At 41.9% G+C, this 19,412-nt stretch overlaps 1 protein-coding gene across 9 annotated transcripts in view; it reads right to left on the reverse strand.

Moving 5' to 3' along the window:
* The window catches only part of celf5a (cugbp, Elav-like family member 5a), a 173,980-nt gene that overhangs the window by 62,256 nt on the left and 92,312 nt on the right, over positions 1-19,412 (reverse strand). For all 9 annotated transcript variants that reach the window (XM_044044276.1, XM_044044284.1, XM_044044282.1 and 6 more), the window contains exon 3: positions 15,923-15,971. In XM_044044276.1, coding sequence (XP_043900211.1) covers positions 15,923-15,971 — 49 coding nt within the window. The remainder of the gene's footprint in view (positions 1-15,922; positions 15,972-19,412) is intronic.

Genomic DNA, 19,412 nt, shown 5'->3' on the forward strand with positions numbered 1-19,412 from the left:
TGTTTACTTTATACAGTATTTCTCCAGAGCCCACAGACCACAGTGTCTTTCCTTCCACACCTGCCACACGGGACTGAGCCTCTCTTAATCTTGCGTAGGAGCAAGAAGGTTGAGAATACAAGTCTTTCTTGGCAGGGATAGGAAAATGGATGGACGCAGGAATGAAGGGATGAGGGGTGATAGAGGTTTCCCAGGTGTCTAAGACCCCAGCTCGTCCCAGCACACTGGTTCTCACTAATGACCAGAGGCCCTGAGTTCCTGTCGCTCCCCTGAGACAACAGCTGCTGCCATCCCCTGCTTCTCCACAGGCTTTGAAGGGGACGTGGCAGCAGTTGAGCTGGCTACGCTCATGCCTAGCAGAGCAGCAACTCAGGGAAGGGGACAGACAGGCTTGTTGTGCCAGCAGGGCGGCTAAGCCCGCTGAAGCCCCATCCAGCCAATTACGCTCTACAAATGCCAAGTTGGCTCTTTAATGGAGAAACTGGGGACCGCACACTGTTAGGTCCTCTTGTCGGTTTACAGGTAAGCAGTAACACTCCCACTGCATTGTTTTTTTTCCTGTGCATTCTGACACTTAGGACTAAATGAGGAGAAAAGCTCAGTTTGATTCTCTCCAAACGAATTTGTTTAAAATGACAAATTCCTTTTCGAGGTCTTGTTTCTCTGCGTCGTCTATCCACTCACACATATAGCCCCTGGTTAGGCTTACCCTTTAGACTATTTGCAGAGAGAGAGAGAGAGAAACTGCTGTATGGAAAAGAAGTGAAAATGGCCAGGCCTATGGTTAGCCTCCCTAATCATTCTGTTCACGTTCCTGCTGTTCAGATAAGCAGCACAGTGCCTCCAGTGAGCCTCCCCCATCGACGGCATACATATACTTTAACACAGCTAATTTGTGCAAGTCTTGCAGCACTTGCACACCATTTAGAGATACACTTCAGATTTCACTGGAGACACAGTGGACTGTGTGGCGGGATGGAGGTCAGAATAAATAGAGCTGCTACAACCCAGGAGAAATACATTTAAAAATATGTATTGTTTCAGCCACTGCTGTTCTCTGTGAGAGCTGATGCAGGAGCAATCAACACGACCAGCACTGCAAGTGTATTCTAAAACACAAATTGTTTTCCTGTGCCGCACAATCAACACAAAAAGTTGCATCAAATTAAGATGAAGAGATAAGGCTTTGCTAGTCACCTGGCAGCACACTCAATGCAAAAGTAAAGGTAGTAAAAGTAAACATGCAGGAAATAGATTTAATCTACTGCTCGAGAAATAACATTCTATAACATTTTCTGACCTACAGGATACAGTCAAATTGAATCGGAGTGAAGTATAGAATTACAGGCTGGTAAAATTCATTTTGTTACATATGACAGCGTCTGCACTGTTCTTTTCCCCTCTGTGTTTACAAAACAATTTGTTGGAGTCCGCTGAACCAACTTTCCTTCAACAATGTTTTATCAGACAGAGAAAAACAACAGAGAATCAATAGGACCTGTGGTCATGTATAATTTGCAGGGCCAGCACCTGGCTGCCAACAAATAAAGATTTTTTTTTATTTTTTTCCTGTGCGTTGCATTCAAGGATATTGGACAATTTTGTTGGAGGTTGGCAGCAATTTTCACCAAATCCTGGCTGCGGGTCAGAAATGATTGAATCTCTGTAAGCTTTGTGGGTGCGTACAGCACTGTCCCCATGTAAACAGGAGGCTTGAGTGTGTTCTTTTTTTTTCCTTGTTATGTTTATAACCGTGTACGAGCTCAGCTGAGACACACTGACAAACGGCAAAAGTCAGCCAAACCACACTGGCGGTAAAATAAATCTTTAACTGCATGGAGGGTGTAGTGTGTGTTTCTCAGCATCTTTTCCTGTGTTCAATATTCGTGACCATTCACTATGTAATCGTAATGTGTCTGTGTGTGTGTGTGTGTGCGAGTAATTATGTGTGTGCAGTGTGTGTGTCAGGTTGGTTGGCAGGCCGTGAGACTGCCTTGGCTTGTCAGAGAGCTCTTCTCCCTGAACCAGCTGGGCCCTCCTGCCTCTCTCCAAAGCAGTCAGTGCAGCTCACATGGTCTCACCCCCACCCTGAAAGATGACATTCACCCTCACACAGCGAGACACAAATGGACAGCAGCCACACGTTTACAGTGCACCAAAGCAGAGTAAAATATTCAAAGGAACAACTTTGGCTGTCCACACACCACAAAATAACCTGTTCTGCTGAGCCACCCAGTCACGTTTAATCGAACAAGCCTACGAAAGCACGTGCACCAACCAAATTAAGGAATTACAACAATATGAGAACAGAATTAGTTATAAGCCAAACATAAATGTGTTCGCTGGATATTTTAGCTATAATCCTTGTAAATAATGTATTTACATTTTGCACTACATTCTTTGTCACGTTAATTTAGGCTACTTTCTTAAATTCTGTCTCTGTATCATGTTTGATTATTGATAATTTTTTTTTACATACTCTGTAAAATGACATGTCCATTTCTCTCTTACATTTGGTGTAATCTTGTCAAATGTCTACAAATGTCCGAACATGTAGATTAAACTACAGGAGAATCGAGGTGACCAGCATGGATGCAGTGTGTATGTGTACTTTATGTCTAACCTGTGTAACCTGTTTTTGTTTGTAACGGAGCATTTGTGTTGTTTTTAGCGTGTGTTTTGTGTTGATTGTTCATTTGTCCTTCCTTCTGCATGACTGTAAATTCTATTAAAAGATTACTGTAACTGTAATACATGCTCAGTTTTTGTAAAGGCTGCATAGGTACTTTATTCATTGCCAAATATATTGTTCTGCAGAACAGGTGAACTTTTGAACCACGTCAGTATTTGGCAAAGAAGCTGTTCGCTCTCAGAGTTTGTTCTCTCAGTCTCGCTGGATGAGGAGATACAGAGACATGATGTGGAGAATGAAAAAGAGCTAAGAGAAGGACAAGAAGTACAACAGTAAGACGTCGGGAGGCCCAGGTCACACGGTGGACCTGTGGAACTTGTGGTGGAGGTAGCACACTTCCCCTGAGCTACATTTACCCTTTAGCTGCAGCCAGGCAGGCGGGCTGAGTGGACAGAGGTAGGTGGAGGGGGAGTGACGAGGGCCACAGAGAAAATGAGAGGAAAAGCGAAAGTGAGCTGGAGAGAGAAATGTAACAGTGAATTCTAATGTCAGATCAGAGCTGAGCTGAGCGGCAAGGAGATGTCTGCTGCCAGCAGCGTATATGAACATGCATCAGTATCAAGGGTAAAATATTGTGATCTTTGATTATTCCCTGTTTCACCTTTCATTAATGTCATCCAGATAGAAGGCAAGGCAGCTTGACATGCATACACGAACACAGAAAGGATTTCACAGACACACTGGTGAGATCGCACAGGATTCTGACAGAACCCTTTGTTTCTTCTGTGCTGAAGCTACATATTGCTTCTCTGCAGTTGTAGGTCACGTTCATTTCATATGGAGATGGAGTCTTCCGACTGTCTGTCTTCCTATTTTTTCTCCTGTTTGTGGGCTCATGTGATAAGGATGGAAATAAGCAATTAGCCGTCATCATGAAGACACAAAGGACATTATTATGCGGTATCACTCTTTCACTAACGCACACACAATAATATATGTGATATGATGACAAGGAGGGTAAAAGCAACTAAAGGAATGGAAGACATAATGGTGAGGCTTGGATATACAATTAAGCTAATTCTGATCATCTCTGATAGTGATTTCAATCATATGTATACTATATGCAACATCTTGAATAAACTTGTTTTTAAGCAGTAAAATATTGTGCTATATTGTGCTATAATGACGATGATAAAATGTACGATTGAGATTACATGACTTGAACAAAACCTATATATAAAAAAAGGGAGTATAGTAGAGGCCTTCAGCTGAGAACTATATGGGGATGTGGCATTTTAATGGAATCAAGTGGTACAAATAACGATTTGTATCACTGTGGTGCAGGGATCCAGCTCCAGATAAATAATTCAAATTGTACATGCTGCGAGGCCAAGAATATTCCCAGAATAACAGGAGGATGGAGTGGGTGGGAGGAAAAAAAGATGACACCTATCAGACGGGGCTGACAACCAGCAAGCTACAGATTTCGTCATTCCTTAAGCATTTCAAACTCCAGTCCCTTTCTTGACCTGAGAAAGGGAGCATCTCTTAATACCTCTGCTGTACCAGGTATCATTACACCCGCCATTCCGCCAAAAGACGATGTTCTCCTGTCTCGTGTCCGATAGGCCCAGATTTAACATGTCCCCCTGTCATTGGCTGCTGCCCCTGCTGTCAGGCCAGTCTTGTTAAACTGAGCTGCCACAGATTAAGAGGCCTGATCAGATTAGGATGCCAAATCACCTCTCACAAGTAGCTCTCACTTTAACAGTCAGAGCAGGGTGGTTGCAGCAGTGCTTCAAGGTTTCACTTTAACATTCAGGAATCAATCCTTGCTTCCAATCCAGCGTATTAGGTTGATGTGTGCCAGCAGTCAAGGCAGGCAGCTGTCAAGTGCTGTACCTTTCCCTAAAGCACATCATGGTGTCTCTTAACTAGCCCAGACATTTTGTTAATATTAGAGTTGTAGACTGGCCTCCTTTCTCTGCTACCACATCCCTTCCTTTTAAGAGAAGCACAATATTGACTGACAATATCTTCTACATCATCAAGAGCCGAGCCCTTCCCTTCCCGGTTTGTTGGGGAAAAACTCAATTAGTAATGAATGGGTTAATTTATATTTTTAGTAGGAGTGTGTCATGTTTTGGGTTTTGTGACAAATTGATTGCTGTAGGGGCAAATGAGGATGAGGGATGTGAGAAAGATGTGTGATATAATAATGAAGTGAAAAACAAGAAGGTGGATCTCTATCAGCTGTTGTTCTACAGCAAACATCTGTTGCAGATAGTGATCTCTTCCTTATCAAGACACTGCTCCACCTCTGTCATTAGTCTAAGTCCAACTCAGTAGCTAATCTAGAATGAAGAAGACAATTCAGACCTTATGATCTCTCCCAAATCACTTCCTGCAATATCAAAGTGTTCTTTGAAGATGACATTCTACAGTATACAGCCGGCTCAAGTGTCAGGTCAGGCTTCCCGCAGATGAGCGAATAGCTGTCATTCGGAGCCGCCTTCTTCTTTCTACTTATTCCCCCGATGCAAACTTGACTGCCTTTATCTTCTTTATGATTGGCTCTTTTCATGTTTATTGCAAAGAGACAATAACACTGGCCTGTGTCTGACCTGGCCAACAACCTAAGAACTGAATTGTCTGAGGATACACTTATAATAACTTCTTTGTACAGAAACCCATTTGCCAATCATCCTTGACAGTGCCAGTTCACCTGATAGACTCATCTTTGAGAGAGGGCCAATGGAAAGTTAAAAGGTAAAAAAAGATGGAGGAATAGAGAGTAGTATAAATTGGGAGAGAAAAGGCATATGGAGGACATATTAGAGCAGGGACCCATAGATGGCTCACTAGAGATTTTTGATCACAAAAAAAACATTTGCATGATTCCTTTTTCCAGCCTTTTCCTTGAAAATGCATTTTCATTGTTGTTGATACCACTGTTCCATCATTAATGTTCCATTAACAACGGAACATTATTTGTATGCTGCATCCTTCATCTGAAAATGTGCTCTGTCAAGCAATACTATCAGACCTGACTAAGAGAGTGTTACTAGTGCAATGTTGTGGTATCTGTCTTGACATAAAATAAATCACTTCTACTGCAGCGCGAGAATGTTGCCAGGTGACATTAGACCAAAACACCACTATATGAACACAGAGATAAAGGGAAGTTTCCATCCATCCATTGTCTACCACTTTATCCTCGTCGCAGAGGGTGCTGGTGCCAATCCCAGCTGACACAGGGCGAAAGGCGGGGTACACCCTGGACAGTCCAATTAACAATTAACGTCTGTGTGGTCCGCGCCGTTTGTTTTTATTTAAAAAATGACACTCTATAGTTTTAAGACAGCATGTAACCGCGACCCTCATGTGGAGGATATAAGCGGTAGAAGATGGATGGATGTTTTTCAAATAAAATGCTTGGCAAACTCTGATTTCGTGGATAGGATAAACCTGCATATATTAGTGCAGACTCTAAGGAATATAAACTCTAATCAAAGGTTAGCATGAACCGAACCATGTCAGGGCCACAACAGTCAGAGCATGACCACAGCAACACTAATACTTCAGGTGGCAGTGCTGCTCTAATAAAAAGTCAGAGGACATTACATTGACTTAGATTCATTTTCCGCAGACTTGCTCACCTAACCGAAACTACTACTACTGGCTTAACCTCAACCTCCTCCTAACAATTTAACATGCCTTCACCTTTGATGTAATCATTTACGTTATGGGGACTTAAGCAAGACAAGTCCCCATAATGTGACTGTGTAAACAGATCGAGGTCCCCACAACATGAGTAATACCTGGAACACACACACTTATTAATAATGTCACAAACACTCCTTCCTTCATGCACCAAAGCAAAGGTTACTCCAATCATCTTTTCGGCTTCTGCAGTTTTACAGCCCCAGAATGACGACTTCTCTCTCCATTACCTCTGCACTCGTTTGACTGGCAGATGGGTGGAGAGACACTGGATTGAGAGTGGGAGGGTGGGTAATCATGGGGCTGTATGTCACAGAGTGTGCATACTCACAGCACGATTTGTCTTCTCACCAGGTGAGGTGGAGAAGACAGGTGAGACTTGTCTGGGCCTAATCTAAAAGCCTCTTTTACGGTGGATCACAGGCTTCATTGTGCTGTGCTGTGCTGTGCTGTCCCATGCCAGCCTTATGTCCTGTCATTGCTTTGACTGCTGCCTCAGCTTAGAGTCACAACAATGCACGTAATACACAAGGCCTGTCACTTTTCATTCGATATTTGGATGAACTTGAACTGTATAAATCTGCCTAGAAGTACATCAGTCTGTCTAAAGTGAAGGTGAACTGTAAGCACAGCTTGGCCTATGTTGTTTCGGAGCACACAAGTAAGCTAAACCATCTTCCTGAGCAGATACCCACAGCATTAAACATTTGTAAAGCATAAAAGCTTCTGCACTCACGTGACTAAGAGTTATAGTAATTAATGCCGTCACACTGAGTGTGCAGGCAGGGAAAATATGCAAACATATAAGAGTGACAACCCTACAACACAAAGCCATATTTCTCACCATATAATGTTGAACAAAGCATTGTGTTTTCATGCGGGAGTACTAATCTCAGCATGACCCACTGCCTCCATATCAGTGCTTGAACCGTTTCGTTGGGGCAGGTGTCCTTTCCACTCCAGTGGTAGCATGATGCAGTGATTTAAGTGAATGGCATGAACTGACAGTGAGGCAGACAGAGGATGATATGAGAGGGTATGGGAGTTAATATGCTGCAATGGTGAGAGAAAGCAGAGGAGAGGCTCGACCACAGGACCAACATTCAGAAGAGTCACACATACTTAATCTAGCTACAGATCTAATTTTACACACAGATCTAATGGTTGTTTTCTCCACGACTTTGTTTCTTGTTTCTCCATCTTTCTGCTGCTGGAACTAGTTTATACTCACAGAGCTCAACTGCACTCAAAAATTCTATTACTGTCATCATCCCTGCACAAATGTGTAAAATTTAGGTTTTCATATTTGAAAAAAAAACCAAACACATTTATATATTGAAATACATCGGATGGCATTTTCATTTATCAGGAGGCAACATATTGTGAAATTCAATTTCCCCCACACTTAAAGTGCTTCACTTACAATTTCCCAGTAAAGTTGCAGTGTTTTCTTGTGTAAACAAAAATGAAAAGTGACTGCATTGCATTTATTTTGACTTCCTTGTTCATACCGACGGGAAAAAGCATTTTATTTCTGCCCGTATCCTGAGGTGGACGAAGGTATTGTTCTTTTCATTCATTTGTCTCTTTCTTTATCGTCACATAATTTGCCCTGCCACTCTTCCCCTTGTTTGTTCTGTTTTTCATTTTCCACTCATCTCTCGCGCTCCTTTCATATCGCCACTCGTGAGATATCCAAGGTAATTTATATACAGTGGCAACCACAGGAAACAGATTAAAATAGGAACCATGTTCTTCTTCATATTAAACACTGAAAATGATATGAAGGTGTTAACACGCTCAAACCTTGTAAATTGCAAAGCTATGTGTTAGTTTAAAAAAAAAGGGCTCTCAAGCGCTAACGACCTCTAAATCCAACATTGTGTTCAAAGGTGATTGAGTGATAATGATAGTGTGCAATTATTTGTTTGTTTTCTGTCTGTCATTCTACAAACCAAAGCTCCATGTAGAGAATTCACTGGTGGGAAGCAAAAATAAATATAAAATATAACACTGATCATGTGTTACCTGAACTAATAGCCTGACCTCACCCTGCACAACACGCGTGTACGAGTGTGTGCGTGTGTTTTTGTAGTGGGTCGCTTGATGAGCCTGGCCCTTCATGAAGTGGTGTCATTAAAGCAGAGACAAGAAGCAAACTGTTGATTGCAGTGATTTGGCAGAGGTTGCTCAGACCCCTGTCTTCCAATCAGAGCCTTGGGCTGCCCTCCTCCAGCTTCACTGCAATCACAGAGCAGTACGTCCACCGACACACACACACACACACACACACGGACTAGTTTATCAGCCTAGGTACAGACTTGTAACTGCTATTATCTGCTTATAAATTGTGGATACACATTGGAAATGGGAAGTGTCACATGGACACGTCACGTCAACATCTAATCACATTGTCAATACTATTACCCTTAAAATGCACTGTGCAACTTTTAGGATTAATTGCATAGTAAATCACAAACTTATACTAACAAGATTCCAGTTGATGCTGCTACTGAGCTCGTTGTGAGTGGATTGAAATTAAATCCAACCCATTTTATTCAGGCAAGATATTTAACAAACGTGCTGCACAGCAAAGGAGCATAAGACGTGCATTGCACATCTGACACTGAGTTGAATGCCAAAGAGAAAAGATGTGTGTGTTTAAGACAAACTTAAACACAGGAAGTGGCAAAATAATGAGGCAAAATCAAACTAAAAGACATAAAACCTCTTTGTTAAGCATGCACCAACAGAAGGTACACTGCATTGTATAGAATTGTGAAATGATTACGTTATTATCCTCATGGACTGACAGTTAAATAAAATCACATGAAACATCATGTGTATTCTGGCATCAACTTAATTTGAGGAAACCAGACAATCATGTCCCTATTTGCAGTCACATTTTAATGTAAGATTATACATGTATCAGCGAAATGACAACTCGAGCATCAAAGTGCCACATTTCGTGTGGGATTCGCAGCAATTTGGAAATCTATTGTACAATATGTTTTGATGTGATCAAAGGCTACAGAGAAAATTGGCATGGAAACAAGACGGAACAAAGAGAGAGACAGAAAGGGAGAGAAAGTGTGGAGAATTGAGGACTAAATTGATCTGCAGTCTGTCTGTCCCCAAAGAGGTTCATATGCTGTAATGAGAATTGCAGACCAGATGCATATGGGGGCCGTCTCTTCCCGCGTCTCCACCCCTCTCTGAAAGAAGACAAGTTTGTTTCTCAAGGTGATTGTTGCTGTGATAAGGGAGAGGGTGTTATTAAGGGTGACAGCAGAGGGGCTGAGAGGCAGAGGCTGACTGGATAACCTTGTCCCCATCCCCGCCTCGCTTCCTCCTGCATGAGCATCTCCACCACTGGCCAGCCCTGCCTGCTTGCTCGTCTGAACACAATCTGCTCGCTGGAATTACCTCCCGGCCCAAGGAAAACTAAACATGATTTCTGACCTTTCCTTTCTGTGTTCAACAGTAACCTTTGCTACGCTACGAGACCACTGCAACGAGCAAGGGACAGAGGGTGACAGAGTGTGATTTTTTTTAATAAAAAAGGGCAGTGGCTGTTTTAGGTGAATTTATGATTTAAGTGCATATTCACAGGCGAGATATGGGGGAAATGCAACAAATGCAACAATGGCATCAACTAACATTTGAGTTTGAGATGTTGTAGGTTAGTGCATCGCAATAAAGCACAAGATAATGAAACATATAATATGACTCATGTAAGCTCTTTAGCCGCTTTCTGCTCATAAACTACAATTAACTGGTTTATTCAACTGTCATAGGAGTAAAAATTAATCTTTCGTTATCTGTCATCTATTGTGATCATTTATTGAGATTATTAGATGTGAACATTTGTATTGTGACCGTGCATTTGACCATATCGCACAAGTGTTTTAATATGCAGTGTTTATGTAAATGTGTCTCCACAGAATAAGTTACTGCTACTAGTTCATGTGCAGACTGACTGTGTCCAAAGAAGTTGCATTAAATAGTGAAGATTGTTGGGAAAAGAGTATTTTTTGCAAACACAGTTTGTTTGCAGAGAAGACTGCATGTTTTCCACAAGCTAAAGTCATTATGTCATCACTCTGCCTACTTGCATTGTTGTTTGCCTCGTCAGCAAGTTTGCATTGGTATTATCATCAGGAGTTTGGTAGATAAGGCTAATTGATCTCCACCTACCCAGTGTATTAGCAACCCGTTGTGATCTACTTCTTCCACTGACTCTGCATAACTGCTGCACAGCCTCAGCACAATCTGACCCTCAGGAGCAAAAGCGTGTCCCTGTAGAAATAATTTCATCATCGCTTTCTCTCCCTTTTTTGTCTGTAGCTCTCCTGCGTTCTGTCCTCTTGTCTGTCTTCCGTAAACCTCATTCATCTCACCCCTCTCTTCCAAAAACAAACTAGTTTGCGCTGACGTTTATGATCATACAGGCAGAGTGACCTGAACATCCCAGGGCAGCTTGGTGGAGTTAGCTGATGTGAAGAACAGCTTGTGGTTGTGTATAGTTTGTTAAAGAGCACCTGAGGGGATATGGACAGGAAGTGAATGTGTGACCTACACCTGGCCTTGACCCTTAGTGCTCACCCGGCACAGATTTGGCACAACTCCTTATATGGACATCCAGGGGGATTGTGTGTTTATAGGTCACATATTCAGGCTTTAATGAAATGCATGTTTTTTCCATCTTCTTATGTGTTGTTGAGTCAAAGTTATGATTATTTTTTTTATCACATTTTTAGTAGTGAGTAGTATAAAGTAGCAATAATTGTGCAGGAGTCACAAAATAGACCGTTTTTCTTTTCTTTTATAAGAAGAGTATAAATAAAAGTCCATGGGTTGTGCTGAAAAAAGGATATAAGACACTCTATATTGCACATTCTTATAGCCTCCGTATGTAATGTGTGTAATGGGAGAAAAAAGTACCCGAAATGCTCGGTGTTCTAAGGGTTAACATTGTATTACCTCACCCCAGTCCCAACAACCTCTAAAACGTTGCTTTCTATTTTAAGAACTCCTCATTTATGCCCAGCCAAGCACATTGTGATCAGTAATGTATTGCTTGCATCTCTCCAAAGGGAGAATATATACAGTTCAGCTTTTTGCAGTTCCTCTGTCGGCCCCTCCTTCTCAATGGTTCATTCACACTTTTCTCTGTTTATTCTGCTCTTTTGCAAAATACAGCCTTTCTCTCCCACTCTTACAGTAAAAAAAAATTCCCTTTCTTTCAACCTTTTTCTTTCCTTATTTTACTTACTTACCATCTCTACTACTCTTTCTCCTCTCTTTTCTGAAGGGGATCAGTGGAGCTTAGAGGCCTTCCTGCTTGGTTCATTACTGAGCTGCTCTGACATGTGAGCTTGTCTCTCTAGTAAAAAAAAGGAGAATGCCACTGATGTTTAATACATAGCCCACTCTGTTGTCTTTTACACCAGATAAATTCATCATCAAAGGCTGAGCACAGAACAGCAACAGAGCATGTAGCCCTGCTCTCTCAATCTAGATTCCCCATCTTTTCTTTTTTTTTTTGCCCTCACTCTCCATTTAACTTCTCTGCGTTTGTTCTCTCTCTCTTCCTGTGTTTCTGTCTGCCTCTCTCTCCTTTTTTCTGTCACATTTCAGTGAACTGGAGCAAACCTATTCATTGTCCTTCAGGTGGAATAAACACACAAACACAATGCAATGCAGAAGCTGAGCCTGCAACACTTGAAACATGGTGCATGAAAACAAAATTGACCCACTCCATTCCACATACATGTACACTGACTGTGTGTGTGTGTGTGTGTGTGTTTGTATGTAAATATGTAATCTGAGCATGGCCCTGTGTGTGCACATGTGTTCCTATAATCACAAACATCCAGCTTTCCACTGGAGGTATGTATGGGAGAGAGTGAGCAAGAGACAGAGAGTGTGTAGATGTGTGTGTGTGTGTGTGTCAGAGCCAGTTTGTATGTGTTCACGTGTTTGTTCTCTGTGTGGGTGTGCGTGGGCAGCAGGCCTGCCTTGCTAATGCCAGAGCCTGTTTCTAATCCAGGCCCTCTCAGTGGGCTGTAACACTAGCTGTGCCAGGCTGTAACTCCAACGGAGCTCCAGCTGACAACTAGCCTGCTCCTCTCTCCTTTCTGGACGAAGCCTAAACTCCAAACTTAAACAATGGCTTGTTTTGAAAAATGAGAGGACTCCAGTACAGGTGTACTATTGCTTTAAAATAATACAATTAGCCTAGAATAAGCCTTTTACATGTTTACAATGCCATGAGTCTACAATGGCCAGAACTTCTATTTCATTTATCGAAGCGAGGCTCAACTCCCACACACCCAATGAATAAACCCATAAAGGAGAAGGAAGTGACAAAGAGAGAGAAGAGATCTGCGAGTGTTTACATCTTTTCTGGTAATCAAAGGCCAACGTAGTTCATTGACATGCTTGGACAAGAGAGGGCTGAGCAGAGGAGTCGCTGTCGTCATTCTCACCAACAGTTGTCACTAATTCTTACACACTGGAACGTTTAACATAACGGGAAAAAGATAATAGGAAGGTGAAAATAGTAAAAGCGCAATCCTACAGGTGGTACCACTGGAGAAGGGTTTTGGAAGAAATCAAAGTGGTCAAAGCCTCCAAAAATGAAATATCAGCAGCAGCAAGTGCCAGTAATCAGTGCCATGTATGATGAGAAATCAATTCATTTCATACCAAAGACCTGTCAGGAGGAAACGGGAGAGACGCGTCCCTGCTGCCTCCACTCTGAGCCTCTTTAAATGTCGACCCTACATAAACATCCCAGAATGGTCTGCGTCATCAGTGACGGAGACATTCATAGTGCTGGTGACTGAATGTGGAGCGGCTGCTGTTCTGCTAGATTAGGTAGGTGATTGGCCATTAATATTCATTTCACAGTGTGTCTTTGTTAGGTGACAGCAGGGGTTGATGGAGTGTTTGGATGGATTTACTCTTCCATATATTTCCCTTTAATTTCTACAAGCAAGGTGGTTTACTCTCACAGCCTCCGTGAAACTCTTCACTGCCTGGATGATTGTAATTTTTTGGGACGTTTTCTTCAAATTAGTCATGGGATGTATGAGATTCTGAAGGTATGATAACCTCGAGGGAAAGATGTCACAGTATCACTGTGTCATGATATTGCAATTACAGCTCTAAATGTCACCTCCTTTGGCCATCATACCATCGAGTTCCCTGCTCACTGATTTTGATGAGTCATAGACAGCTTGTACTTTAGGCACTATGACCGAAAAATGTTGTGTTTTTTAATACCTTAAAACCAGTTATTGGCCCATAACTTCTAATGTGTTTTCAATATTGATAAAATGATTAACTAAATGATCTAGAGTCTGTTTGATGACTACAGTACCCTGTGAAAGTACATTGGTCTGGTCTGGTCTTAATAACAGCTGAGAGCTGCTCTTGGAGGAGCAGAGGTCCAGCAGGTTGTTCCCTAATGGATGGACAACCTGGTGCCACTGATCTGAACTGTCCTCCCCATAATAAGATTAAGGGACTAATTAGTATGACTGTACGTTGTAGTGTGACGATGTGCACTGAGGAATATGTGCCCTGTAGTGGACTAAAAGTGGCCCTGGAGAGACTGTAGGTCTGTCCCTGGTGTCTCTCCTTCCGAGAGGCTAATTAATACTTCTGCATCTGCTCTTCCAGCTCCTACATACCAAGCTGTGAGTTATGGTCCTGAAGTTATGATCTGGCAGATAAAACAAAAGATTAATCTTGGCAGTTTTGACAGTGTGAAATAAGAGGAGTAATAATTAAAAGACCCTGACATTTCAGACAGCACAATGAACTCTCTTCAGTCTTTTGCAGCATATAAGCGGCATAGGCTTGTAAAAGGCGGCCATGGAGGAGCATCAGTACTACAGTCCACCAGCTACCAGTACAACGAGCAACTGAAGACAACACCAGATAATGAGAAAACCAAAATTTGATTTCTTAGAAAGCAGTATGAGAACAGGATATCCAAGAATCCTTCACACTCTTTTCTACCACTTCTGCTTCTTCTACCGAACCCGTTAACGTCATGCTAGTGTTTGATTGCCCCTGTGGCGCCACTCTGGCCTGTTCATTTAAGATGATGTGCAACTCTCAGGTCTGTTCTAACACTCATTTGTTCCTCTGTAGGGTCCCCAAGGCTGGCCAATAAGAGTAGCCCGTACTGACCAAAGTGCCATGGGAGCGCTAAACCTAGCCACTCACAACCAGGGAAAGAGACAGCTGAGTGTCACTGTTAATGTGGACACACAGCCGCACAATGGCAAAATCAATGGAGCTATAGCGAACATCAATCTTGACAACATGAGACCCCATTGCTTGTCTCACCACTTCTCTAAAGCTCTGAATGAATGGTTGAAGAAAGAAAGAAAGAAAGAAAGGAAGAAAGAAAGAAAGAAAGAAAAGGCATACAGTAATCTTTATTGGCCTTTCCTCCATCCATCTCAAGGGGTAATGCTGTCCTTTGAAGACTCTATGTATTTGACAGGCAGCCAAGATGCCAGCCATTCTAATTCAAGCAAAACAGGCAGTGTTTTTTATGTAAAGCCTCAGAAGTGCAGCACAGCAGCTGGCTCTTCTTTAGCAATTTCTCTCCTCGTCTTTTTCACTTCCAAATCTCTCTCTCTTCCTCTTCTCTTCTGCCTGGCTCCCTCTTTCCCTCTCTTTGCCATGATGGGGAAACAGCATCCCTCCTTTAACTTTACAAAAAGCACTTGCTTTGCTAGGGTATGTCACTTGAGATGCATACAAAAAAACACACACAAAAACCCAGATCAAGGTTCATTGTCTCGGCTGCTGACTTGAAAGATGCCTCTTATTTACATATATGCAGATAGGCAATGAGTAAATTAAAGCCTCCAAAAAATGTTGGAGATCAAAGACAACACATTAAGGCCAAGTAATGAGGATCTTGGCAGGAACCTTGCAAATGTATTGATTGTTTGGCAAGCTGTACGTGTTCTTGCTCCATTTTCCCCTCTCAATACCATTTACTGTCATGTTTTGAATGCAAACAGATCAAGCAGTGTGGGCTTTAACAGGGTCTTTGCATGGCTGTGGCTCCTGTTGAGCCTAAACACCGACTCATTTACAGTGCAGTGATAATGTACATGGCAGAGACAATCGGAGAGGGACAGCAAGGATGCCTATCCGAGCCGTAAGAGACTCTTTAATCAATTACAACCATGTAATACAAGTGGGATGAGTGTTTGCAGAATAAATACACCCAGTCAATCTGAAATGGAAATAAATAAAAACTATGTGCACATTATGGGAAATATGAGTGATCAAATATCTGTACATTTAGGTTTTTTACTTAAATGTACAGATTTGCTTTAAACCATGTGTTAAATTTTATCTGCAGTTGCTTGGGAAAAAGAAAATAAAGTAGACGAAAACAAGAAAGAGGGGAAAAACTGCATTCAGTGCAGTGGAACGGATGAGATCAGAAGGGAAGAATCAAAAGAATTACCCTAGATAAGACATATGAAAGTGGACATGAATAAATGATGAAGAAAAGAAGACAACTACCTCCACGGCTCTCGCTGTCAGCCGGTTTCACCTGGATGGGCCGAGTCATCTGGAGGAGAGATAAGAAAAGGCAACAGAGGAGTTAGCGCTGGCGACTCAGGCTGTCGTTGTTACAACAAGAGGCCACAAACCGTTGGTGTCAAGGCGCTTTCTCCCATACTAATACTGGAGCTGCTCTGCGATACTGATCAAAGTGCCTCGGCTGGAGAGAAAACCAAAACACCATCATGCTGCTAAGCTTACTTGACACTGTAGTGTTTCTGCTGCCTGTTTTTCAGTGTAAACAAAACAACCTCAGCTCAGTGTGTGTGCGTGTGTGTGTGTGTGTGCATTTGTATTTGCAGTTTTTCATGGAAAGTGCATGGAAAGGTTGCAGAGCTGCATATATGTGTGTGTGTAACTGAGAAACGCTGGGGCAGTCCTAATAAAAGTGAATCCAGCCACAGGAGGAGAGAGATCAATGCAGGCCTATTGATCGAGGCCCTTGGGGTGTGGAGAGAGTCTGGCTGGGAAGGATTCTGTGGTTAGGAGGCTCACTCTAATCCACTGGACCCTGATAAGAATGGCACTGCCTGGATTAGATGCCTCTGTCATCACAGTTTTTGTGTCACGCTCTCCTCCTTCCCCAATTTTACCTCCTTCTTTTTTCATTACTGTTGTTCAAGCTGAACAGTTTCTCCAGACATGAAAGATGTAGTTGTGATTTACAGTTTTTTTTTTGCACCACATTTTTTAATGAACACATGCCTCCTAGTCACATATAAGCAAACATACTGTATAAGCCCATACACAAACATTCAAAATTCACGTATTATGTAGTGGAACATAAAGCTTACAAGATAATTCATGTTCACAAATCTTTGCCAGTGAATCTCCCCCTTTATTCGACTCAAAACAAATATACTTAATCATAAAATCAGGCACATTTTTATGCCAGTGGGGCCAATAGTAGCTCAAATGTATAATAAGATTACTGAACATAAAAGCAACCTCTTACCACACACACACACACACCCACACACACACACAAATGCACACAATAATAGTAAAGCATTTGTGGCAGCTATCTTTATATTACTTGGAACTGTTTGCCATGACCAGGCATTCCAGCTAAATCATTGAAAACCGTTCAGCAGTGATATTTTTAAACCTTCATATGTATATTTTGCACTATCGTCCTGCCACGTGTCTTTCTTTCTGTTCAATTTCAGAGCAGAGCTGAAAAGGTCAGATTTAAAGACAGGGCAGTCCAATAAAAGCATGACATGTTCAAGGAGAAACACCATAATGGGATTTTAAAATGTCTTAATAACATGCTGATATATGGGGGAGAGGCCCAGGCCCGATTCATTAAGTGCTAAACGTATCCATTTTCACCTTGAGGAACTGAGTAACCTTCCTACACTGAAATTATTCCATAAATTTATCCATCGTAAATAATAACTAGCACCAGCTAAGTCTTTGTAGGAAAACAGGGAGGATATTATGCTTGTGAAGGTTGAGGTTTTAGCTCCTTGTTGCGTGCCCCGTCTACACATGCTTTCTCTTCCTTGTACAACACAAGCAAAGTAACACTACAGTATGCTAATGCAAAGCCACAGGGAGCATCGCTCCACGGCATGTACGGATAGATTACAGAATCAACCAAGACACTTTCACACACGTATTCAAAGCAACCTCTGCAACATAAACTCCTCCGAACGGGGAGAAAAACATCTGCAAAAGAAATCTGCAGATAACTTCACAATCCTCCGTTCTCTGAATTTGCCTTTGACGTGTCAAACGGACAAAAGATGCTTCCATCCTGCCAGTTGATTTTTGTTTCAAATGCACGATGGAAGAGGCCAAATGTACTGCCGAGGCTCCTCTAACATGTTATGATCTCAGTAATCTCGACGGGGTGCCTGTGAGTGGGAGGCAGCTCTCTCTAAAGCTAGTTACTGTTCAGCCTCCAATATGCCAGCTTAATGGTCTATTTATTTGCCTAAAAGCAATGCATTGCAGCCCTGAACAGCCATGACTGATGGCTTTCAGTTTGTTCCATTTCACATTAGGAAAATTATGGAATGCCAGTACAAATTAAGTGCATGATGTAGAGCACACCTTTATCATATGTGAGCTCACACACATGCACAGATGACTTTAAGTAATCATTATTAAGCGCAGCTGTTACCAAGGAGGCCCTTCATTAACTTCACATAGTGTAGGGCACGTCGTCACTCTTTCCTTTGTGCTACAGTGGCATCTTGACACATCCATGTGGAACTGAGTTAAACAGCCAGTGCAACTGTAACAGGTTTCAATCGGGATGTGTTTTTAGTTAAGAGAGTGGTGACGCCGAGACAAAAGAGATGGAATATGACAAAAAGTGATGGAGAGACGTTTAAGAGAGATATACGACATGCAGCGAGGAAGTGAACGAGGAGGAAAAAACTGCCTGTGAGTCTTAGATAAGATTGCTTCTCTGGTTAATAGTGGTTCTGCAGCTCCGACTCCACCCACTTTTCACTTTCAAACATTCTGACAGTGCAACTATTCTTCCATTAGCAAATCAACCCCCAGCATCTGCCTTGCTCCCCAGATAAAATTGACTGTTTGCATTTTGTTGTACATTATTTATGATTTGGACTAATGAATAAATGTGTTTAAAATCAAATAATTATGGAGATTTTCACTGAATCGTTGATGTATTTATCTACCCGAGGACATAAATGTGACTTAATTATCATGATTTAATCAACAAGGGATGAGATCATATTATTAATAACAATAATGTGTTATATCCGGTGAAGGAAAAATAATTTATCTCTTCGGTGGGCTACTTAACACTCATCAACAAAGTGTGTTGATAATATAGTATTTAGTGTGATCTACTCTGAGATTTGAACAAACGTCAACCCTGGCTCTCTTAAATCTGGAATGGAACCCTAAATAAAATGACTGGTAAAAACCTGTCTTTCTCCTACTACTGTCTATTACACCAGGTTTTTACAAGACATTACATTTACATACAGTACACATAGTGTATACATGTTGTATGAGTTAAACTCATTGGCAACTTGCTAAGTTACTTTCAGTCACATTATGTCAAATGCCAATGATGACATAATGTAACAGACGTGGCAACACAGTCAGTGGTGCCTTGAGACGTTTGTAGAGGTACTGTATATAAAATCATGGCCTGGCCACTGTCTGATATCAAATTACCCCGAGCAAGTCAAGGAACTGTACTCAGGACTTGGCCTGATTGTAGTGGGGATGATTTAGAGTCTACAGTTGGCACTATCCATGACACTAATGAGCTGATGACTAGTAGAGTTTAGTGGGATGGAGCAATTCAGAGTCTTGCAATCCACACTGCTGGAACTCCAGAGAGGACCAGCAGCAAGAGAGTATTGCTGCTTTGGAAATTGTTTCAAAGACCTGGTGCAATTCCAAGCTCCAACCTTTGCTAGTTTTTAACATCCAGAAAGATGAACCTCATCACACG

Source organism: Solea senegalensis, linkage group LG14 (assembly GCF_019176455.1).
Source record: "Solea senegalensis isolate Sse05_10M linkage group LG14, IFAPA_SoseM_1, whole genome shotgun sequence".
NCBI classification, from domain to species: domain Eukaryota; kingdom Metazoa; phylum Chordata; class Actinopteri; order Pleuronectiformes; family Soleidae; genus Solea; species Solea senegalensis.